General features: G+C 43.5%; 1 protein-coding gene and 1 long non-coding RNA gene across 4 annotated transcripts in view; one reads left to right on the forward strand and one right to left on the reverse strand.

Moving 5' to 3' along the window:
* Positions 1-21,485, reverse strand: part of EIF2AK3 (eukaryotic translation initiation factor 2 alpha kinase 3) — a 43,073-nt gene extending 21,588 nt beyond the window's left edge. Inside the window, exons 1-2 of the mRNA XM_059845422.1 lie at positions 21,126-21,485; positions 14,333-14,462 (exon numbers count right to left, since the gene is read on the reverse strand). Of these exons, the coding sequence (XP_059701405.1) occupies positions 14,333-14,462; positions 21,126-21,388 (393 nt within the window). The 5' untranslated portion in view covers positions 21,389-21,485. The remainder of the gene's footprint in view (positions 1-14,332; positions 14,463-21,125) is intronic.
* A 353-nt stretch (positions 21,486-21,838) lies between these two features.
* Positions 21,839-23,646, forward strand: LOC132326773 (uncharacterized). Of its 3 annotated transcripts, XR_009486332.1 has the most exons (4): positions 21,839-22,038; positions 22,364-22,505; positions 23,116-23,321; positions 23,455-23,646. It is a non-coding gene; the product is annotated as an uncharacterized LOC132326773 (long non-coding RNA). The 3 variants fall into 3 exon arrangements; XR_009486331.1 differs by having other exon boundaries at positions 21,839-22,132; positions 23,116-23,646; XR_009486330.1 differs by having other exon boundaries at positions 23,116-23,646.
* The last annotated feature ends 1,781 nt before the right edge of the window (positions 23,647-25,427 follow it).

Here is a 25,427-nt window from a genome sequence, read left to right on the forward strand (position 1 = left end):
AGTGTGTGACACTTCTTCAAAACATTTGAAAGCTCGATGAGTTGACAGGTTTCATCCAAAACTGCAGAAAATATGATGTGGGTTGAAGCATTCTCCAAGAGACAGGCACTGGTTAAAGTGCAAAGTTTTGCAGATTATTTGGGATAGTTTCAAAATAGAGTAATTTTGAAAGTACAGCTGAGGCTGTTTTCATGATAAACATCTATTTCAGAATATCCACCCTTCTGTAAAGCAGAGAGAGCAATTATCACTGAGATCAGAGCTCACATTTCACCTTTGCCTCTCCAGACAATCAAATCTGACTCCTCCTCGAAATTTCCTATCTTTAAGCACACTGCTCCTTTAAAAATTGCCTGGCTTTTCCTTAAACACACAAGTAAGGGAAAAATCTTCACTGGGATACACTATTTCACCCATTACACAGAGATTTTGTAGGAGATCCTAGCTCAGAAGTATGAGTCATTGTCAGTGAGTACTGAGGGACTTATTAAGAAACTCATTATCAGCATGATGGACCATAACTAATGCTGTGGAGCCACAGTGGCTGTGCCCATCAAGAACACTGAGAAACTGTAATCCACATAATCTTAGCTTCTGAGGATATGGATTAACATGGGAGATTTTACTGCCTTTTCAGAACCCCTGTCCATTTGGGCAATATCCTACAACATAATTACATTAAATTCGGATACTTGACACATTAGGAATTAAAGACTGCTTCTGGTACATATGTATTAGTCACCTGGAAAAAAAATGTTCCTGCTCAGACTCCAAGACACAGATGTGTATTACAAAGTGGTACAAAAGATACAGGAAGGTTTCTTCTTGTTATTATTTCTGGAGCTACTGTGAGGATCTGAAACCACATCTTCTGCATGATTCAAAGTCCATGTAACATGGAATTTTTATTCCTCTAACTGGGTCAAAGTCAAGCAAACAGCATTAAGCAAAGTTGGGATTCACCTGAACAGGGAGGGAAAGACAGATGTTGTAGATGTGTGCATGTCATGACTACTATCTCCTCACACACTGTTCAACACACCTCATTTACAGAGAAGATTCATGTGAGTTACCCCACACTGCTGGTATTTAAGGTCCCTAAAGGATCCAACAGCAATGCTTTCCAGCTTTGAAAAGCCTCATGATGAGAGACAATTGAAATGAAAACTCCTCTCAGGAGCACAATATGTAATTGGAGAGATGATAAAAATAAGCTCCTGAGATTAGCTGTGAAGCTCTTACAAAGCAAAATTAGGTGTGTTCTTTCCCTCTCAGATATTTACCTTATGGCAATAAAGGCCAAACATCCTGGAAAAGACATTGCATATGACACACAAATGTTGCATTATGTCCTACTATTGGGGAAGAAAAATAAACACACACAGCCCTACACACACACACACAGAAATAAACCAAAAAAAAGGAAATATTATGGTGGGGAGTGGGGCATGTCATTTGTAGAGATCACCTGACTGGTGGACAAATAAAGCAAATATGGTTTGTACAAACATTCATATTCAAAGGCAATCTTGTGGTCTTGAGAAACAAGAGATTGAGAAGATTTGGAAAACACATTTTTAAACCCAAAATGCCAGTGCCAAAATTGCAGCTGTAACCATGCTGGAAGTACCTTGATAAAACGTTCAACACAGAGGAGTAATGCCACAAAACGTTTCTGTAATATATTCTTTCAGAAGCCCATAATAATTCTGATGACAACTTTTAGCCTGTGCAGCTGTTACTTTGCATTAACAAATCCTCTGAATGGATCTGCACATGATCCATACACATGCAAGTAGTCTGAAAGCCCAGCCAGTATGAGACACTCTGCTCCAGGGGCTGGAGACCATTCCATGGTTTGTGAAGAATGGAGACAGTGCTGTAAACTGCCCAGGAACTGCTGCTGAGCAAGAAAGACTCTCTGTGGGCAAGCTCTGGGGACAGTGTGACACATATCACCTTAAGTGCCTGCCCTGTCCCAGAGCTCTCACTCCAGGGCCCGAGTAGGAAATTTTCCCCCAGCAAACAACATACACACATTGGCTACTTCTAGGAACCACACCCGAATTTCCAAGATGCATGAAGCTGACTCAGCAGCACACACCTGTATACTCCCAAAATATGGATCAAATCAGGTTGTGTCTTTGAAAATTCCCTGACAGTGGCTCTCTGCCTGCTGCAGTGTTGAAACCTCGGTCCCCATAAACTGCAGAGGACAGCTGACACTGCTGGGCAGCTCTGCTGATCACCTGTCCGTGCTCCCAACCTTGAGGGAGTCCACAGGAGCAGCATGTCCTGGGTGACATTGGGAGGGAAAAGCTGAGAAAAATCACAGCTGCTGGAACACATCAGCAAAGGGAGCAGGGGCAGCAGGAAGAGCTGTTGCAGTGAAGGACAGTGCTAGAGCAGGAGTGGATAAGGTTAATCTGACCCTAAGTGCAAGTGAGACATTTGGGTTACTTACCATCACAAATGAGCTATTTCACTACAGAACCAGAACGGGAGAAAAAAAATAAATCACCTTCTTTTAAGATGACTTTATTTGTAAATGGGTTATGTGACACAGTGCTGACAAGAGGTAGCACCTGATTACCATAAAGGTCTTCTTTGAACAAAATAGCTTTATTTGAAGAATGGGACAGGCATGCAAATGTGCCACTTGCAGGTGCCCACATACATGTGTAACAAAAGGCATTTGTGGCCACTTGTGGTGACATCCGTTTTCAAAAGAGCAGTTCAGCCAGAGGCTTTGGAAGGACATTAATAACAACAACTGTCTGAATTATGCAGCTCATTCTCTAGTACATGAGAAGCAGAAAAGGGACTTTCCTTGAAAGTACTAGCAACTAGCATCGGCATGCAGCTCAGGTAAAGGAATGACATCACCCTGTATCTCAAAAGCATTACCTCATCTCCTAATCCAAGGAGTGAGTCACCCAGGCAGTCAGCTGCAAATCTCTTGGCACAGAAAATGTAGGTTACCACGATGCACTTACACATTCCTCTGATCTGTCAATGTAAATAGCTATTTGTTCAGCTTCACTGGTCAGCAATATGGCACATAATTGTTAAGTGGCTCGTCTTTCAGAAGTAACACTTAAAAAAAGCCCCCACATTAACTACGGAGCCCTAAACGAGCCGCTGCTCTTTTGCTCATTAAGAGTTTGCAGCCCAAGTTCTCCATTGGCTCTGCGCGGGGCTCTGCAGCCCTATCAGCGGCGCGGGCTGCGCAATCTCCAGGCCGACGGGTGAGGTAATGCAGTTTCTAAAAAGCTTCACAAAAAAGCAAAAAGCCATAACGATCCGGAGTGGCACACGCTTCCAGGGAATTTGCTGTCTAGACTCTTTACTGGAAAGGAGGGCACCGTACGCCAGGTGCCACGGCAGGTTGGTCGGTGCAGGCAGCCGCTGATTTACAGCGGTGCAGAGAAGAGAAAAAGAAAGAAAAGGGAAAATGGTGTAAACAGAGATCAAAACAAGCTGAAGTACTAAAGCTTCCAGGAGCTGTTTAACAGCAAGCGTGACATTCTACCCCCTTCCTAACGCTCTTTATCGTCTGAAACAAAAATCAAGCCTGCTCACGTGCAGACACATCTGAGCCAAGTCTGGTGCCAAAACAGTCAATATTATTGTTTACAGATGGGCTGGACTATCTACTAACTCCAAGGAAATAACCACGCACAAGTGAAATATTTTCCTTAAAATAGGATTTGATGTCTTTATGTTTTTCTAACACTTCTGCTTGTAGTTTTCAAATCTTGCTGTTACTATAAGCTGCAAGAGCTCCATTCCAATTACTAATTAACTAAGATCAACCTACATGATCTTAAGTGATAAAGCTACCAGGTTTTTTCCCCTCTATGATTATCCCTACAATAGGATCACTGTAACAAACAGGATCAAAGCCAGCATCAAGCATGGTCTTAAGAAAACTACTTCTCACTGAGAACTATGTCTTTTAAGCCTCTTTAAAATTAATCTAGGCAACATATTAAAAGTCACATATGGCAGCTTTATTCAGAAGAGTCTGCACAAAGAAATCTGGGAAAGTGAAAGCAAGCTGGTATGCTCCACATTAAATAAACAAACAAAAACACAAACCCATAGACAGTAACACAGGTATTACTGTAATTGTTTACAGATTTTTCAGGTGTTATAGATATATACAGATATACATACACACACAACATTTTTGAGATGTCTGGAACTGATTTATTGTCTGCTCTTTATTTGCTATGCATGCAGGAAGGTTATCAGCACAGAGCCATGGGCTTATGACTTCCTTCCAACAGAAGAGGTTATTTCTCCTCTTCACCTTAGATTTCAGGATGCTGATTCATCTGTTTTGCCTCCAGCTACCTGCAGAAATCCTGAAGCACTGTAAGGATGACACTGTACTCTTCCTAACAGAGAAACCCTAATCAAGCAGCAGCACACAGGGATGAAGGGGCCAGCCAGAGTCTTCAAACTTCTGAAAGGCCCACAACATCCCCACTTCCTTAAGAGAACAAAGACCCAGACACAAGCACAATCTTTTGAAAAAGCTGAGCTATTCCACTGCCTAAAGCACTGGTAAAAGAGCAAAGTATTCTTCAAAATATGGACTGTGCAACCAGCCAGGAAAAATAAAACTGACTGTGAAAGGAAGTCCATGATTTAGATCAGTAAAACAATCTAAGACATGTTCAAGGGCAATGAGGAAGCTGAGGCAGGAAATACCAACTGGTTGTTGTTTGTCCAGAGAATTTTTCTTTCTTGTGAGTACCATTGCTTCTGATTCTCAGCCCTTGTTTATGAAGGGCATACCTGTCCTGACCACCTCCTGTGCCTGTTAAGCACTGAACATGCCCAAACCATCTCTGAGCTCAGAACTGTGAGAAAGGCTGCACCTGGACATCAGATAACCAGTACTTTATTGAGCTGTTTACAGAGGTGGGGTTAGGTGGCCTTCCTCCCCTGCAGAGCTGAGAGCCAGCCGGTGCCAGGGCGGCACATCAGAGAAGCCATGGAAATAGGTTTCATCTCAGCTGGGCTGTGACAGCCTGAAAGAGCACACCAGGTCTGCACAGCAACAGTGAGCAGAGATGTTTCTCACAGCTCAGGCTGATTTTAACCATCAGGCTGTACAGCTCACCCAGCAACAGTTCACAGCATCTATCAAGTGACCAGACCAGGTCCCTGACTCCTGCCTGCATTAAGTGTACCTTATGACTTAAGTTTATATCTATCTTCTCCTTCCATCATTCCTCACACTCCACAAACTGGTAGTTTCTATTTCATTTTTCATGAATACACGGAAAAGAGTAATAAATTTAACTTTCGTGGGCCTGTATTTTCTGGATGATGAGTGTGTGAAGTGATGCTGTAACCCTGTGCCTGGATGAGTACTAGAGAACTCATTTCAAAACTCCTTTCTTCTCTCTCTTCAAAGCAACACCTGCAACATCCTCCCGACAACTTTAATAAAAGACTAGAGCTGGTATCTCTGTCATGATTCTACACTTCAGATCTTAAAATCTGATCAGGTGTAAGCACCAGGGTCCCAACAAAACTGTCTTTTACACAAACAGAGTAAAAAGCAACAGATGGCAGCAGCACAGCAGCTTGAGACTTTTACTCTCTTTTCCAATGTCAGGGGCACGCTACCTTGTTCAGCTTGAGTTTGCCCTTAAAAGAATTATTCCTGCTCTGCTCTCCCCTGAAGGGCCACACAGGAAATCTGAGGAACTGCAGTGTGCTAACTAGACCACCCCAGCTTCAAAAGAGATCAGGAACCCAATACTGTTTGCTGTGCAATCACACAGACCCTTCCTCTGAAGACAAGCAAACTGAAATACCACAGTTACTTTAATCACAGTCAAACAAGACTTGGGGTTTTGAGATACAGAGATGCCAGCCTGCTCTGCTGCCATGGTAACAGACTTTTAAAAACTGTTCTCCTTAATAATAATAAAAAAACTCAACTGCACAGTGCTTTAAGAAAGATTTTATTTTGACATTATTCCATCCCCCTCTTTTACATGGGAAGTTTTATTAATAAGACTGCAAGACTTCTGAAACTTAAGAGCAGTGCTTTCTGAGACACTGAGAAACTGGTGCTGCTGCTACCGAGCCCATCACTGAGCTCCTTGAAATTAACAGCACCTCAGGGAGTGGATTAGTGCAAAAAAACATTATCCAAAGCCTTGCCTTTCCAGAAACAGGCCCTACACAGTCCATCAGCCACCATGGCAAAACTGGTACTTATATCTGGTTTGCAAGGCAAGGCTTTGGTAGTGGGGGCTACAGGGGTGGGAAGAACCCCACAGTGGAGCAGCGGAGAAGTGTGAGGGGTCCTCCCCTGAGGAGGAGGAAGTGGCAGAGATGAGGTGTGATGAACATGGAGCAGGCTCCACACCCCATCACCCTGCACCACTCTGGGGTGGAGGGAGAGAAAATCAGGGTGAAGTTAAGCCTGGGAAGAAGGGAGGGGTGGGGGAAGGTGTTCTTCCAATTTGGTTTTACTTCTCCTTATCCTACTCTGGTTTTATTGCTAATAAAACTGGTTTCCCTGTGTCAAGTTTGCATTGTCCATGATGGTGCCTGGTGAATGATCTCTCCCTGCCCTTATCTTGAGCCATGAGCCTTTTCAACAGATTTTTCTTTCCCCTGTCCAGCTGAGGAGGGACATGACAAAAGTGGCTTTGGCGGGCACCTGGCATCCATGCAGGGGCAATAGCAGAAGCTTCTTGTGGAAGTTAAGGAGACCAGGATTCAAACTGATCTCTGCTGGACCCTGTGTGTTTCTTCCCCTGGGCCTGCTTGGATAGGATGGTTTTGCAGATAAGGACACAGAGTCCATGTGAGAAACTAATTCAGAGAGGAACTCCTACAGGAAAACAGCCTGACACAGCAGGAGAAGAGAACATGGCAAATCTCAGTCTCCTCTTTCAAGGATGCAAAGAAAGAGTGCACGAAACATGCAGCGAGTCTGACAAAGATTAATAGTTACCTCCTTATGGAGCACAAAGTCCAGAAGAAATTAGGAAATTAGATGTCAGTGGCTGTGCTGCTAGAGGAATGATTTGCTAAACTGTCTAAATCGCTTAACCCTCGAAATGGGTCCTTCTTTATATAGATAAAGATATAGCCTGAAAGTTAAAATAGGCTCTAGGGCAGAATAAATTACTTTTTTGTGTACTGGGCAGCTGAATTCCAACTAAGTTATCCATTACCTGAAACTGATATTTGTCTAGATACTAGAGGTAATCCATTTTATATCTGTAAACACCAGAACTGCTAAACAGCCAGTACAAAACATGCAGTGGGCCATATGCAATTAAATTACAAGCTCTCTTCCTGCCCTTATATAGACCCAGGAGGGGAAGGGTCCAGACCACAAGATTTGCAAGAAATGGTTGAGGGAGCTGTGGTTGGAAAAAAAAGGAGGTTCAGGGAAGACCTTATTGCTCCCTAGAACTCCCTGAATGGAAGTTTTAGCCAGGTGAGAGGAGTCAATCTCTTTTCCCAAGAAACAAGCAATAGGACACGAAGGAATGGGCTCAAGTTCCATCATGGCAGGTTTAGATTGGCTGTAAGGAAAACTTTCTTCACTGAAGGGATGGGATGGTCAAGCATTGGAACAGGCTGCCCAGGGCAGTGGCGGAGTCACCATCCCTGGGGAGATGTAAAAGCCTTGTGGATGTGCCACTTAAGGATGTGGTTTAGTGGTGACCTCAGCATTGCAGGGTTAACACTTGGACTCTGTAATTCTGTAATCTTAGAGGTGCATCCCAACCTAAACCATTCTGTTTTTCTACTACGAAGAGAATAAAAAACCAGAGACAATGGAGATGGTAAAAAGCCTTTCCAATACTTGGAGCATTAAGACCATGGCTGTGAGCATGAGATGAAAGCTGGTCATATACAGAGCAACTCTGAGACACTTTCCTGGCTTTGCTCAAGGCAGAGCATCACCTGAGGACTGCTCTCAGAGCTTTGGTATCACACAGGCCACAATATCCTGCTCTGTAGCTGCTCTCTCTCTTCTGTGTACCCTTACAGAAGCTGTCATCCTCCAAAGCGTCCTTAGAGCGGTGGAAGGACACGTGTCAGCACTTCCTCAGGGCTTTGTTGTGCTAACTCCAAGTGTCAGTAAGGCAGCCACCAAGCTGCAGCTACAGCTTTTGGGTTTTTTAATTGAGCGGGACACCAGACAAAGAGGACTGAAGATGTGCAGTTTGGATAAATAGATAACATCACTTCCCTAAGCAACAGCCCTATTTGTGATAATGGTGTGATGGTGCTGCATCACACTGACCACCAGCTCACCTCAGACAGCTGTCAGCAATTCCCCTTTTCCTCAAGTTTACCATTTCCTACTAAAAACGGTTGGTTGTGTTTCCTATAAAAGCACAGCTTTCAACTATCAGGGTACTTTAAACAATTAAGTCTTTTGCAGATGACTTTTTGTCCACTAAACCAACATTAGAAGTTTATTTTCAGGAGAATTGTAAATTATGTTTTAGTTTCATCAAGAAAGCAACAAAAATCTCTACTCAGAAATGCACAGGTCTCTCTAGTGAAGTTTCCCAAGCCTGCCACCTCTTCATGCACACATGTGTGTGTTTCCAGCAACAGAACTGAAAAGAACCACTCATGCCATCAGGAATGCTAATACATCCATGCAGTTAAAAGAGTGGTCACATCCATTCTCTTCCTGCAAAACACAGGCTCCATTCCTCTTGATGGCCCTAATAAGCCTTTGAGCCTAATGCCTCAATTGGAATTAAAATTTATCTTCCTTTGAAGTACAATTCTAGACACTCACTTCTTATTCATTATGAGCTTTTCCAGGACCATTTAAGACACTAATCTGTCTCTCTCTACCCGCAGGCAACATGGAATCACATTTCCTTCCCCTGCAGTGGAATGGAGATGGCAGCTGATTCCCTGTCACGGGATATCTTCGTACACAGTTTTCTCAGGTTTAAACTGGTCACCTCCAACCTTCAACAACAAAACGACTGTTATCAATCCCCACATCTTGTATTTCATTTAGCACAGTTTAATTTCATGTCAGTTATAGAAAATCTCTAAGACTGAGTGCCAGCTGATGTGCCAGTCTTCCTCTGCAGGAATGACACCTCCGACTATGTAAGCATCTGGTGATTCTACAGGTCTCAGTAGTAGACAAAAATAAAGGTCACTACAGGACACTAGAACACTCTTCCAGACAACTAAAATTATACCAGTTTACCTGCAAGGAAACATATTTTCCCCAGTTTAGTCACCTCAATAACCAGACCACTGATTTACACTCTGCCTGCTTGAGAAGATTGGCAATTCAGTGCTTTACATCTGCTCAGAACAAATTACAGCTGGAAAGTAATTTTACAGCACGAATATATATTTTAAAAATTTTATTCTTTCTGGAGTAAAACTGTCCTTTAAAAACCTTTAATACCCACTCAAATACCTCAGAGAACCAACTTGCTCTTCTATGTATATGAAAGTCTTGACTCTCCTGCAAGCTGCCTGGTTGGTGCACAGAGACTGTTCCAAGTGCTACAGGAAAGATTGTTTCTGTTGCTGGAGTGTCCCATTTCAGATGTTTTAAGATGCACCCAAGATGAAGAGTTAAAATTTACTAACAGTGAACTGGACAGAGGCATTCATGTTTAAGCAGAATTCAGAAAAAAGACCATTTTCTCAGAATGTCTGTCTAGTTTGAAAAGCATCTCCTTTTTGTTTGGCCAATGAATGTTAGCAGAGTCAGAACAATTTTATGCAGGATTAATATAAATTCCTAATATTCATCACTGCATTTAACAGCTGCTATAATAACCTCTTCAGTGAAAACACTCAAGTGTCTGACAGTCTTAAGTGTTCCCCACCCATATCCAAGACAAACACTATCAGCTTTTCCTTGGATGGTATTTACAGACAGTGACTCAACCAAAAAGTAACTATAATAGAAAGCCATGAGCCAAACAAACACATAAGTTTTATTCAAACTAATAAAATACTGCCATAAGTGGGTGGTGAAAATTTCCTAATTCTTTCAAAGACACTGTTAAATTATTTACTCTCCCTGAATCTCTGGGAGGGCACATAACAGAATTCACAATTCAAGCTCCTCAAAGGGCATTTTGACCTCTTGCCTTGCCCTGACCCATTTCAATGTGGATTTTGCATTTTCTTCTATTCCAGAGTGCAAGAGGTCAAAAGATTGGAATTGCTGAGTTTCCTCTTGTGTTCCCAAAGCAACCCAAGACAGATCTGGGCTCTTCTCTGCCTTGTCTGTGCACAGAGGTTGCCTTATCCAAAGTGCAGCAATGTGCAGACAAACCAGTACCTGAAAGCGAGTCCCAGGTGTCTGGACACCTCACAGCAGAATTCTGTACTTCTTTTGGGAAACCAAAGCACTGAAAATTTAGAAAGGGTTAATGATGCAGATAAAGGGAAGAGAAAAGAAAGAAGATACACTCATACTGTACATAAAATGCAGTCACTACTGGAGTTTTTTGAGATTTCAAAATCCTTTTCCAACTCACTGCTCTAAGCAATAAAGGAACAATCTGCACAAAGTCACTATGGGTTTACTTCATCAACAATGCAGTGAGTTTTCAGATGACTTCAGTATAAAACTTCTTCACCTCTCCATATTTCTCTGGAGAAAAAACCGTAATACTAGGCTATTCCACAAAAATATGCCACTTGTATGTCAAAAAAAGATGACACAAATGTCTAAGTTTGTAGAAAAGTTGATTTTATGTGGCTATCACAGTAAAAAGATATATTTATGTTTATCTCTATATACATGCACACACATAATGAAATACAAAGGTCATGAGAGTCTTTATTGGAATAAGGATGTTGACAGATTTGGTGACATGGCATAATCAAATTATTCCATTTTTCCAGGATACAGTGGTATGTTTACTCTGCTATAAATGTCAGCCTTGTGAGCTGAAACTGATTTTGTCCCATGATCTTCAATGTCTCAAATAAGGAAATAAGATGCTTACTTAGGGATTAGTCTGTAACAGCCCAAGCCTACCAGGTACTTTTATTGAGTCCATCCCAGTGTAGCCTCTGCCCAGAGCACTGAAACAACTCTGATTGGTGCCATAAAGTAATTTAGTATAAAGCTTGCAGGTTAAAGAATTAATCATCCTCATCAACAAACTATGTGCTGTGAACCTTTCCCACTGCTTCTGAAGCAGTTCTCCCTTTCACTATAATTAACCATCATTATTTCAACACACTGCTTCTCCCAAAAGTATTCTTGTCTAAGTATGGACAGAGTATTAATTACAAACCCAAATCCTAAAGAGCAAAGTGTTTTTATTAAAATTAAGCTCCCTTTTAGAAAAGTTGTGATTCAATGACTTTACTGTGAATTTCATCAGGCAATCTTTATGTGCAGGTAAGAGAAAACTTAAGACTTGTAACCAGGCTTTTATATAGAGAAAGGTTTTCCATTTTAAAACAATGGATAGAGAAACAGAATTTTTAAATTCTCACACACAAGCCTGAACTGCAGAGTCAACTTTTCAGCACTGGCACCCTGACCATGATTTGTTTATGTTGGAGCTTAGAGCCAAGGGAAGAATTTTAGCATTTTAGTTACCCAGACACACAATTAATACTTAGCAGCCTTTCCTTTCTAATTGATCTGGTTCACATGACAAATGATGAACATCTCACTTGTCAGTGTCTTAAGCAGTAGTTTCAAGATCTGAAGTGTTTGACAGAGCTGCTGGAACATTTGAAATTTCACTGCCTCACTTTCCTAATTAACACACAAGCTCCAGACAGCCAGGTTGACATTTTACAGTTAGGTAAAGGAAGTTAACTACAGTTCTGTTAAACACTGAAAGTTTGAAGATCTAAGGTCTATTCTTAAAAGGCACTTGGGAATTAAATTCATGCTTTTGCACCAGGACTTGGAACTACAGTTCAATATAGTCACACTTGAGTTAGTTAAAAAACCCTCATCAAAACAGTTAAGAGCCAGCAGCACACACTTTTCTTGCTCTGAAAGATCACAAATCTTTGTCTCTGCAAGTGCAACACAGAGTTTCTCATCTGCCATTTCTTGCAAGAAGATGAAATTTAACAGCTTACATAATGTTAATGCTTTATGATGAATACTGTGGTTGCTAGCACAGAAACCTTTGTTACTTCAGAAATGCTGGAAGAGGAAGGAAAAGCCTCAAGACCCAGTTTGAGAGACTAAAACTCAACAGGTCACATATCCACATCAGTATTTTGACCCAAACCAGAATTTTCCCAGCAATTTTAATGAGGTGAATTACTCACTTAAGTCAGTATCTAGATTCACTGCATGAAGTCTTTCAGCTGATTACTGACAGCAGATTAAACATTTAAATATTTAAATGCAGCTTATTCAGAGTATCCATCACTTTTCATCATGTTTCTTGTTAAATTCTGTCTTAACAGCATTTGTTTACATGACAGTAAAAAGTCTAAAAAGGCCCATATTCATAACACTTAACAGCTTCTAGAAGGCCAAAATGACCTTTTCCTTCCAAAATTAGTTATCTCATAGGCTCTGCATCTTAACTGCCAAAATCCCTCAGTGTCTTTGGCCACAGCTGTAGAAATGAAACTATTTGAAAGCCCATCTGAAAGTCCAACTTCCTCTATCCATAACAAAAGCTCTTTAAAAAATGTAGTTTTATGACTGTCACAACCTACTGACTTGTAATTACAGAAGGGAATTAAACACCACATGGACAAACTGCCATTTTTGTTGTCTAAACCCCAACCCTTCATTTCTACAGTCATACCATATTGGAAAAATATCAAAACCCTGGACAGACAGTTGAGTGACAAAATCTGTATTTGCAAAAACACTTCTATCCTTAGAAATGCTTGCACTCCCAAAATCTTTAAAACCCTGGGCTCGTGACTTAACTTGTAGTGAAAAAAACAAAGTTATATTTGCACAGATTTCAAATGTGTGCTTTTCATAACCACTGGTTCTATTTTCATGTGGTCAGCAGAAACTATTTGCAGCAACAGGTAACAGACCAGTATTTTATGTATCTACTGCTGAGAATATTTGTGAAGGATCACACAATCACTGACATGTTCCACCTCACAGAGCTCTTTACAGTTCTCCTGTATTATTTTCAATTCTCTTAAACTATTCAATGCTCTTAAACATATTTTGGGGGGAAAGTTCTTATTTCCTACAGTGTTTTTTCTAAACCACAAAAATACATCTGAACAAATCTCACAAAGCTGCATCCATAAATAAAATTCTCAGAAACAAAGGAATGTGAGTAAACATTCACGTTACTTCTGCAACCTGAGATACTCATTAGCAACTCTCCCAATACCACAGCAACAGACCACATCTTTCCTTTGCCTTCTTTACACCAAAACAGAGGTCATGGCCACAGATAGCAACAAAGAACCACAAGCAGGAAAGTCATGCAGTCTGAATAATCCTGAACTCAACTTGCATTCTCTGATGCTCATTGTGCAAAGAATGATACAGGACTGGTCATCAAATCCAACCATCCCTGACAGGGAAGGACTGTGTTCTTCTGTGGTGTGTTGTCATCCCAAATTACCTCTTTGCTGGGGTTTTTATTCCCCTACATTCTAGGGCAGAATGAATCAGAGATCTCCCCAGTGCAAGAAAAGGGAAAAAGAAAAAAAAAAAAAGGAGAAACACTTCTTTCTAATTTTTAGCTTAGTTCATTGAAACTGATGGGGGCCAATAGCAGCAAACAAGAAACTGAACTCTAGATTTTCTTCTTACAGTTCATCTGCAAGAAGTGATGCAACCCTCTACCACTCAGTACATCAGGGTGACCTTCAGCACTCTGTTTAATTGCTAACACATTCTATTTCACAGGCAGCCTGCTTATCTAGTCTAAAACACCCAAAACAATCCTTTGTTCATTTATTAAGTCACAAGGACTTTTGCTTTTCTTGAGGGAAAAAAAAAGCCAGTACTTGCCAAGACATAGCCTAGTAATACAATGCAGATGATCCTTTCATTTGCTTGAAATTACAAGTAACTTGTTTTCATTCAGCAATTACACACAATTCCCCAACTCAGTTACATCATCTAGTTTGATAGTTATCAAATACATCAATCCCAAGGCTGAAATGCTGACACACTCCAGTTTGAAATGGCAACATGATGTAAGCACTCAAAAAAAAAAAAAGTTTGAGAATAGTACTGACAAAGTTTTAGAAGTGTTTGCTCCATTATTTAACATCTACCAAACAGGGAGGAAGCTGCATTCCTTTCATTACAGACAACTCCATTTTTAAATGTTTAGTCAGGAAAGAAATGAAGCCTTACCTCTGGTTTACTGAGGCTGGATGACAGAAGAGAACCTGATCCCACATCCAGATCCCACTGTTTTCTCCCACTGTTCTCTGGATCCAGTGCAGCAATCCGTCCATCCAAAGTGCTGATAATTACCAGAGATCTGCAAGATGGAAACATTCACAGTCAGAACTGCAGCAGGATGGACTTCCCCTATTAGCTGCCTTTTATGCTCAGTAAAATCCAACTCCAACCCTTAAGTTAAGTCTCTATATTCTGCAGAAAAGCAATTCAACTGGGTAGCTCTACCCAGACCAACAATGAAGTCTCTGGCTGGATGTCAGAAACTAATTTCCATGTTGTAAGACACTTTCAGAGTTCAGATTCAGGGGAAGGCAGTTGACTTTTTGCTTTTGCATGCAGATGTTACCACTACAATACTGAATGAGATCATCTTTTTTGATATATTTATACAAACAGTATGGATCCCACTTCTTCCAGTCCCTTCCAAACTTAGCTTTAATACATCCTTTCAAAGCAACCTAAACCCAAAACTATTAATCCAAAAAAACAGTATGTAAGAAATACTAAGCTGCAGTGAAGTTTTCAATGATTTTGGATTAAACATCAAATTTCTGGGATATTTTGTAAGCGCCTGAATAAAACAAGTCCCTTCAAAGGCACACACAGGGCACTACAAACAACCTCCAACACCTACAGACCATGAAGAAATGAAACTGGGTTTTGCAGCTTGGGCTTTAAGTAGCCTGATGTCTGGGGATACAGGGCCATGGCAGGCTGGCTGCTGACTTCTACAGTGCCTGGAGCTCCTCAGTTTCAGTAAATCTTGTTTCTTACAGAGCTGTACAATTAGAAGAAGCATTTCTGGTTGGGCTAGAGCTCCAGCATTAAAATAAACAAACAAACAAAATAAACAACACATCAGAGACAAAGCACTGACAAGGCATTTCAGAAGGGTTTTTTTTTTCCTTGATTGTTTCTCTCTGACCTGAAAAAGCTGAGATTGTGTTGTCAGTTAGGCTTGCAGCAGCTCACCAATCTTCAAAGGCAGAGGGAGTAGAACTTGATCACTTTACAGGCTGCTTGCACTGAGGGGGGCTGGATCTAGTGACCCAGAAGGACCTTTATAGTCACTGATTTCAATGAGAATAAGAAACTGTGCAAATAAAGGGATGGGGAGATTAACCAGTTTCAGGTGAGGGTGAAAGGGCAGGGGGCTGGTAGTGCACACACAGACATGTGTATTAATCTTTGCTTTAAACAATAGGGGACAATAAATTATTGCGTAGAGCTCTGGCCAAATATATTCACTTGTCCAAAATTAATGGTGTAGTAACATGGAATTTAGGGAAGAAATTATGGGGGTTATTAGTTTGCTTTAAGAAGGAAAAAGCTGAAATTGTGATCTAAAAACATGTTCAGGGAGAGTGGCTCATGACATCACCTCCAACAAAGGTCATGTAAAACATGACCATTTTACATGTTAAAGCAAACCACACAATTTATAGGATTTTATAATGCTTATAGCACTACACTACCAATTAAAAGAAAAATAAAGATATCTTTAACCTTTTCCAAAAATGCCATAGCAGCTCCTACTTCTGAAGGTGACCAAGCATCACGTTCCTCAAAAAGCTAAGTTTAAGAAACTGTAAGAAAAATACCAATTGTGCAAATATTTGCACAGTAGAAGATATAAGTTTTTATAAGCTGATTACAAACGCTTTTTCCAACTGCATAGAAACGTAGACTGGGTTAATAATAAACCAGATTGCAAGAGATTGACTATTTTCAAGTACTGTAAACAAGTGCTCACACACTAAAGGCCTTGGACACATATTTAACACAATCTGTTTGCTTTATGGTAAAGCAATTTATCTGAAACCCTCTAGCATTGCATAAGAAAATATTATTCCAAGTGGGTCTACTTAAATTTTATGTTGATCCTCCTGACAACTAGGTTATAAAAAGAGGTAGAAATGCAGCTAGAATGAAGGGAATTTTGGCAGCCATACTGCAGAGAAAACAAATCCTAAAATCACACTGTGAAATATTTTCTTCCTGCGTGCTCCCATTGTTTTCCTTTATCTATTTTTTCCTCTTTGACTTCTCCCTCAAGTAACAAATGCTTCATGCCTTTGTATCTCACATTTCTGTATTATCTTTCCCCACCAGATGCAAACCTCAGCCTTCCCTAGGAGTTACCTCACTATTTAAGCCTCTCCACCACCACTCAAGACAGTGGTTTTGGAATCTGTACCTGCACCCTGACCTCCAGCCACCCAAAGGGTGCTGTAACCACACTTCAGTTTTAAGTTTAGCTGATTAAGAAAGAGGGGAGTGTGGGGAACCTTTGTGCCAGCAGCACACACTTGGAGGAACTGGTTTAACCAACCACTTCTGCACACTGTAAAAATCCTGGCTTTTCTTGGGTGCAGTGGCACTCAGGGTTAGTCCCCAGCTGGAGAATGGACTTTGTTTCCCCTACAGAGCACATGCTTCCATGAGACAGAGGAACAGAACCAGCCCAGCTATAGCTAAGGCTTAGGTGTGTGGCTACCTTTAGAACTGGAACTAGGTGCAAGAAAAACATCCATTTCTCTCTGCTTTTTAAATAACTGATTCATTTTCAATTAAATAGCCACATTTCTGGTTCCAGCTTCATCTTGCTCTTCAGCAATACCACATACCAGGAAAAAAGAGCTAAACTCCTTACTCTTCTGAAAAAACCCTTCATTCCTTACTCTGTTTTTCTGAGTTAAAATCTCAATGCCTGTACTCCTCTTCTCTGATGGACTCCAGTAAGTTAAAACCCCATCACTTGAACTCTGATTGGTGTAAGAGCTGAAATTTGTGCCCAAGACCCTCTCTAGTGTTACACTTTCTCACTGTCAGATTTTCCCTTCCCTTTCTCTGTGGGATTCCAGTGCTTGCAGCTTTGTGTACTGGGAGCATGAAGTGGTGACAAGAGATCTTTCTGTTGCTCAGGTAGTCTAGTCAAGCACTAAATTAACACATTATGATAAAAGCAATTTAGGCAACTACTTCAAGAAAATATTTCAGGGCTTAAAAACAAACAGGCAGGTGACTTGCTTTCTGTCACCCCACAGTGCCACTATGGGCTCACTGCAGTGTATTTTGGCAATTCTTACATCCAAACCTTAGAAACACAAGAAGAACACAGCCACAGTTCCGGAACAGAGTCCTTTCAGCCACCTGTTTGCCAGCCTTTGCTGGCTCAAGATATCAGGGCTGCAATTCCTGTAATTCCATTACATTAAACTGAAAAAGTGTATTTTTGATGTTTCTTTGGGCCAACTGATTGACAAACTGAAAGCAAAAGGAATTCCTGACTCAGTTTCTATTTTGGTTAGGCCTGATAAACTCTTTTATTCTCTGAAAAACAGCACCTTATTGCTGGTTTCATTTACATCACTTCCTGACTGGGGTAAAGCTGAAAGACAGCCCTGACCAAAGATGGCATCTTCCAGGAACACACAGGTTTTCTGAGAACACTACCAAACCAGGTTCCCTTCTGAGAAGGGAAAACTCAAAATATTATCCAGCTTAAGGTCAAAAGTCACAATTTTAACACCAAGGAAGTGAAGACAATAGAGACAAACAGCATCAAGCCTGTGTCAATATTTGTTGACAGTAAATCACAGACTATACCAGGCAGTGAATTACATCACAGGGATACAAAAGAAAGGGAAAAAACCCCAAAAAAACAATGACCAATACCACAGGATTATATTTCAATAGTCTCCATAAGCCTGGACCAGAACAAAAAAGGTACAAAAAGGAACTACTCAAAATGAGGCAGTCACTTAGATCCTGGGATCCCCTCACCTGAAAAATAAACATCAGTAAAATGAAGACCTGCACTTCTCCTTGCCTTGAGCTGCTGGTCCAGAATGTTTTTTGATGGAAGAGAAGAAAATCCCTTCTGGGCCCTTACAGATGGCCAACAGCAGGACTAAAGCAAGTGGCCAGTTCATGCAGCATCCAGAGAAAGCAGTAATCAGAGCAGCTGGCAGAGAACAAGCCAATGCTGTGCAGTGAGATTTTACTCGCACTTTGTCACTATGAAAGCACATCTGGACACAATTCCCTGACACCAGCCATCTAAAAACAGCCTCTGTGGCTGAATGAACATGTTTTCTTTCCAGTTCCTATCCTTTTTTTGCTCACAGACAGAACTTGTTATTCCAGGGAAGTGATAATGTCCCTCCCTTTAAATTGTGCAAAATATCTACTGCAAACTTCCACATACACTGACAAAAGGCCAGTCCTGGGCCTTGAAACCTTGGTTAGTGGCCCACAGTGATCACAGCCCACTGTGGGATATGAAGAGGCACAGAGGTGTTCTACCTTAAAGAAGTGAAGGTATTATTTACCCACAAGCAAAAGGGTAGCAAGGGAAGTTGTAAACAGAACAGAGGAGGAACAATTCTTTAGTTTACCCACACCCTTTCACTGCAACGAACTTTGCATTTATTCAAGTAAGTTGTTTTTGTTAGAAACACAAAGCAGAACTCAGTGTCATCGTGGTACATTTCAGTTTAAAAGAATCATCAAACCCTCAAAAGTCCATTGGGACATTGTAAGTATGGCTGTTTGTTAAACTTGCACTCTAAGCAGCTATTCCACCAGCAAACCCTGCGTGTCTGTATGTAACGAGCACAGTAAATCACTAATCCTCTTGTTGTCTTCTAGAAAAACAAAACAAATCTTCAAACCAAGATGATGATATTCATTTGCCTGCAGCAAAGACAGTTGGGGTTTTGGTGTTGTTCTTTTTTTTCCAGATTATATTGACCTCTATATTGCCTGTGTATTGCTGAAGAACAATTAGCTGAGATGACTGGAAATCTCAGAAGCACAGATTAAAAAAATAAATGCACACAAACACTATGGTCAGGCAGCCATTCTATTTTTATTTGATGACAGCAAATCTGTTCCTACATACTAATCAATTACAGAACAGCTACATTTAATCTCAGGCTTAATTTACTACACTGAACATCTTTAGTGTATTCTTCTTAGCTCTAGAAGGCAAACAGAAAATATATTTTTAAAAATTTCCTAGACTAAACAAACAAGGGCCCTATCAAAAACTGAATACAGCAGAATTGCAATAAACCAGGTGGTATTTTGATCACCTGATACACAAAAGAATGATCCTGTTGCTAACTGGTGAGACTGTCCTCCAAGAAAACAGGGTGCCAAGTTATCAGCTGGTTTCTTGTTTTAAGTGAATGCTTGGGCATACTAAGAACAAGCTCTGGGCTATTCATTTTCATGTTTTCAAATACAGCAGGCATTTAGTCATGCAGTTCTTCCTTTAAACTCTGGCTGTGGCTTATCATCTCTTCGTTAACAGCCAATTCAGAAACAGAATGGAATCGGCTCTCTAACAATTCTGCACTTGAGTAATTCATCTAAGTCTTCCTTTTGCCGGAGCTTCTTACCACACGCAATTATTAAGAATTTTATTTCCCCTTCTTATATTCTGAAACTTGTTCATCAATTTGCCTAGCATGTTTGGCTTTCCCTCAGGCACACCCCAGTGGCTGCGCTGAACACACAATTAAGTACTCAGGGGGAACTGCATTTTCTTTGAAACGAAACGATGACAGAAAAGGACAGCGTGCTCTGAGCAACTGTGAGCCGCGGGTATTGGGAAGAGTTTAGACTCCAGATGCTTTAGGGTCTCTTTCCCGCAGGCACAGAACTGGGAGCAAGGCAAGGAAGGGATCGAGAAGTGGTATTACCAGAGTGAGAAGACGGGCCAGATGTCACATAGCGTGACATCCGGCAGCTTGTTTGTCTAACAACTAAGACACCCTTTCTCCTCGCTAACAACGGTGTAAAGAACAAGCACCTCAGCGCGGGTGAAGTGCCGAAGTTCCTTTTCCTCATTGTCGCTGCCTCGCCCTCGGTCCAGCCTGGCCATCCCTGTAGCGCTACTCCAGCCCCAGCACGGCACTCATCCCTTCCACCCCTTCTCCCTGCACCTCTCCTCCGGCCCTGGAACACTTCCCTGCGGGTCCCACAGTCCAGCCCCACGCACCAACCCGCGACACCCTTATTTCACCGCTTTCCCAAGCACGATTCCATCTACGATAACCCTACAGCGCAACTCTGCCTCCTCCCCGCTTCCCGCTCCAACGCTCCCGACCCATCCCAGCGCTGTTCCCGTCCAAGGCCACTCCTGCACGGGCCCTTCCCCACACACGACCCCCGGGACGCTGCAGCCCTTCTCCCACGCACTGCCCCCTTCCCGACACCCCCAGCTGCTGATTCCTAGCCTGAACACAGTCGTGTCCCCCGCAGCACCCCTGGACACGGCACCCTTCTCCCCGGAGGCGCTGACCCCCGCCCAGCACCCCCACACCGGAGCCGAGCCCCCTCCCCAGCACCTCCCCGCTGGGACCACTGACCCCCACCCCAGTCGCAGACACCCTTCAACAGTCCCGACACTGACCCCCATCCCCATCACTGATACTCCCCGTAACCAGACCCACACACTGATGCCCGGCACTCCTCAGCCTCCCCAGGCACTGACCTCACCCCAGCCGGCCCCACACCGACCCCCATCCAGTCACTAACCCGCATCCAGCTACCGACCCCCCTGAGGAACCCCAGCCCCCGACAGCCATCCCAGGCACTGCCATTCTCCCCAGCCAGCCCCAGGCATGACCCTCACCACAGACACCGACCCCGCACTCTCACCCGGGCACTGAACGCCCCCTTCAGCCCCAGGCACTGCTCCCCACCCCAGTCACCGCCCTCCCCCGCTCACCTGCTGCCGGCCCGGGCCTCTCCGCTGCCCTCAGCGTCCGACTCTCCGGGCCCTGCAGGGGCCACACCGCCCTCATCGTCCTCCACTGTCACGTCCGCGGAACCAGCGGGCAGAGCGGCGGGAGCGGCGGCCGCCCCCAGCCCGAACGCGGCCTCCACAGCCGCGGCATCGCTCGGCGGCGGCTCCGGGCCGCCCGCCGCTACCCCGAGCAGCACCAGCAACGCGAAGGCGGCCAGAGCGCTGCGGCCCCGCGGCCCCCGCATGGAGGGGCCCGGCTCGCCCGCCGCCACCACCCGTTAGGACATGAACGCCGCTGTCGCTGTCGCCGCTGTCACCGCCACAGAATGGGCGCCCGCCGCGCGCGCAGCCCTGCCCGCCGCGCCACGCCCGCCCGCCACGTACCGGCACCCCGCGCGCACCCGCCCCTGCGAGGCGGACACGCACCCCATTGGTCGGCCGCTACGCCGCTCAGCCCGCTGCTTCCTTCTGATTGGCGCGCCTGGCGGCGGGGGGCGGGGAGGAGTTGGGTGTTTGTCAACAGAGCCCGCCGGGCCAATCGGAGCCACGCCGCTCTCTCCCCCTCCTCTACCGTCGCGCCGGCCAATCGCCGAGCGCATGATTCACCGGCCCGCTCGCCGATTGGCTGCCGGCTGGCGCGCGGGCGGCGCGGCCCCGCCCCTTCCTCGGCCGGGCTGGAGACGTGGCTGTTCCTCGGCGCCGGCAGGGCGGGGCCAGCGGCGCGCACCACCCGGCGCAGGGGGGGGGGAGGCCAGAAAGTGCCTCCCCCCACCCCCCCAGGCCGAAGCGGAATGGAGCCGTCGGGCGGGAACCGGGCTGTGAGGGAGGGAGCGCCCGGGGGCGTCCAGGGCACAGCGGACACGGTGCTGGGTGCCCTGGGGCTGTTTGGAAACAGGTGGGACTCGGTCAGCTCAGAGGTCTTGTCCAGCCGAATTTATTCTGTCATTCGATGGTGGCCCCCCCCGCCCCCGGCTGTTTGGGCGTTACAGGTAAACCTAGCCCTGCTACCGAAATGGGCCCTGTGCTGACCCCAGGTGACCTCACCCTCACCCCAGGTGACCTCACCCCAGGTGACCTCACATTTCTGAGGATTTTCTGTGTCCCCCAACCTGGCAAACACAGCCCAGGACCGGCAGCCCCGGCAGCTTGGCCAGGTGTGGCAGCAGCCCCAGAAAGCCCCTGTGGTACCTTAAAATCGTGTTCTCTCCATGTGTTCACAGATCTGTCCTGGGAAATTGTGAATGGCCCATCCCTGGAAGTGTTCCAGGCCAAGCTGGATGGGACTCAGGAACCTGGGCTAGTGGAAGGTGTCCCTGCTGGAACGAGATGGCCTTTGAGGTCCCTTCCAACCTGAGTCATTCTGTGAGTCTCTGTTCATGGTATACTTGATATAAATGATATATATAATTGCCCCCTTCAGGGATAGTTTTCCCCCAGTTTTTTCCAGACCCAGTTTACCATATCTGGAAGAATAGTCCTTTGCCATCTTGATGGTACCACCCAACTGATGAGGATGTCATCTGCAAATTAGATTAAGGCTGATTTTGTATTTACTTCCAAATGACTAATGAAAATATTGATTACGTATGTGTGTAGTACAGCACATGCGATCCTGGAGGGTCCTATTAGATGTAACCTTATTCAATAGTGATTTATAACCACTTATAAAAAAATAATTTCTGTGACCAGTGTTTAATGTGTTCTTCACTGATGCTTTACTACTGTGTTTAATTAAAATATTGTGCAGTTCTAAGTAAAAATGCTTTTAAAAGTTTATTCCAGCTTTCCTTCCTTTTGGAGGAAATTGAATTATTTGTTGTCTTTTAGAAGCATGAGATGAGATTTCTATTAAACCTCTGACTGGCATTACTAATTCTTTAATGAGTGACATAACACCCTTTTTTGGTGTTTATCCAGAACATTAGCCATAGATCTGATGTTATTAAATCTACATTTCCTCCATATCATGCAGCCTCCTTTCCTCAAGCCAGGCACCAACCTGGCACATTTTTAGCCTCCTAGAATTGCCCTGGTCAGTCAAGGCTCACTCATGAGGAATGTCAGCATACAAGGGATGTTTGCAGTCAGCTGTTTCCAACCTCCTGGGCCACAGCTATCCCTGGAAGACAAGAGCTCCACTGGTCACTAATGCACTGAAATGAATCACATCACTGTCAGGTGACCCCCCACACATGTATCTTCCTGCTTCTTTACAAACATAGATCATAAATGTTCAATGAACACTTCTGCATTGTTATTGACATTTTAATCATGTCCATCTAGTAATGGGCCTGTACCATTTCACTTCTAGGGTTTTCTGGGATTTAGCGTTGCCAGCTATGGATTTCCTTTGATGTGCTTCACTTCCAATCACTACTCTGCTTCTCACAGCTTCTTATTTATACCAACACTTTCTTATTTCCTGCTTTCTCCATTTTGGCTATTTCTTTTTTAATTTTACTCACACTCTCCAGTCCATTAATAAAACAAGAGTTGTCAATGGTTTTTTTTCTCTCTTGAAGTTGTGGCTCTTTGATTGCCCAATGAGTTCTTTAAAAAGAGCTCATAAATGTAATTTTTAGACTTATACCTAAATTTTTTCTTCCTGCTTGCACTCTTATTTTCAGATCATTTGGAAACAGCTCTTTTAGAGCAGCAGGTGTATGCAAACCCAGGTCACAAACACTGCTCCCCAGCCAACCACTGAATTGCAATCCAGGGATCTTTGTTTGGGTTTTTTTATTTCCCTCATTATAACAAAGTCCAAAAGAATTTACCCTGTGCCACCTGCCAAATGGCACATGTCATTTTTAGTAACTGAAATTGCATTTTATTACTGTATCCATATGTTCTTGTGCTACTATTTTCTTTATTTAGATAACTCATCTCTCTTGAGTGTCTACCCTTCATATGTTTATAAAGAGTAATCAAATTCCTTGTTTCTCTGGGCAAACCAAGCCAAAGGCTTTTATTCTTCCCTTACACATTTGGCTCTTTGCTCTGACATGCCCTCCCCTGCACCTGTCTCCATTTAAATTCACTTTCTTTTTTGCATGGTGATGTTTTGAACAGTCACGTTGAAGGGTAAATTTAGTTAAATTTTAAACTCCATTATATTCCTAGACAATGAAGAAAAGCTGATTCCTTGCCATGCTTTTTACAGTAACTTATCTCTTGTTCCCCCAGTTATTTGAGGGACTCAGAGACATAACCACAGACCCCAGAAACTTCCAGAATATCGGGATATGTCACGACTAGACTTGCACTTATGCCTTTGTGCTGGGTCACGAAGGTTGATTACACTTAAGGCAGAACAACAACCACCCCGTGTCACTGTCCCTCTCACGCCCATGAGCATGACCTCATTCTCTCGCGTTCCCTCCCACCCCCGCCCCAGAGCAGCAGCCTCCCAATCGCAGCCTTTTATTTTGGGGAGGATCTGGCACTTCTCACCAGAGTATCCTTCTAGACTCCTCCTAGATGCCGTGGCACCGAGGAATAATGAATAATAATCAGAATGCAAAAGCTCTTATTTTTCTTGTTTTGGAAACATTTCTCCGAGGGATGGACAACGTTCTTCTCGAATCCTTATGACAAACGTGGCAATGCAGCCCTATAATTTTCTCTCTGTATTAAAAATTTTTGCCAACAAAACCAAACTTCCTGCTTTTTGCAAAGCATGACTCACATCCTCCATTCTGTTTTGACTGACATAAGAGATCTATTTCAGTCATATGACAATAACTTTGAATCTGACTAGCCACTTCTGTGGAAATCAAAGCCTGTTCTTGCAGGATGGATGGATGTTAAGAGGAATGGTGTTTTACATAACTCCACTGAAGATCTGCCTGCTTTTCCCGAATAACTTGCTCCTGGAAGAGCGAGGCGCGGCAGTGAAAGCCCAGCGTGCCACCTCGTGGCTGCCCTGTGCCCAGGGCCGTTCTTAGCGCCTCCCTTTTCCAGGACAATCCAGACCTCCCAAAATCTGCATACGTTGTAATTAGCATACCGGCATCCCTGCTGATGCCTTCTCACAAGCAGAATAAAACCGAGTAATTCTTCACCCGACAGATCAAACCAGAGACAAGCAGGGAGGCAGGTGTTATTCAGAGGAAATGTCACTGAACTGGAGTTTGCAGGATAAAAAAATTAGGTTGTAGGGATGTAAATTGCAGGGATGTGACAGGCTTGGAGTGATGCTGCCAACCAGAAGGAGAGTTTGTCTGGGAAATCTCCATCTTCCACTTGGTTTCACCAGTGTGTTGGTAAAGTTTTACTTTCATG

The sequence above is a fragment of the Haemorhous mexicanus genome, chromosome 4 (assembly GCF_027477595.1).
Source record: "Haemorhous mexicanus isolate bHaeMex1 chromosome 4, bHaeMex1.pri, whole genome shotgun sequence".
NCBI classification, from domain to species: Eukaryota; Metazoa; Chordata; class Aves; order Passeriformes; family Fringillidae; genus Haemorhous; species Haemorhous mexicanus.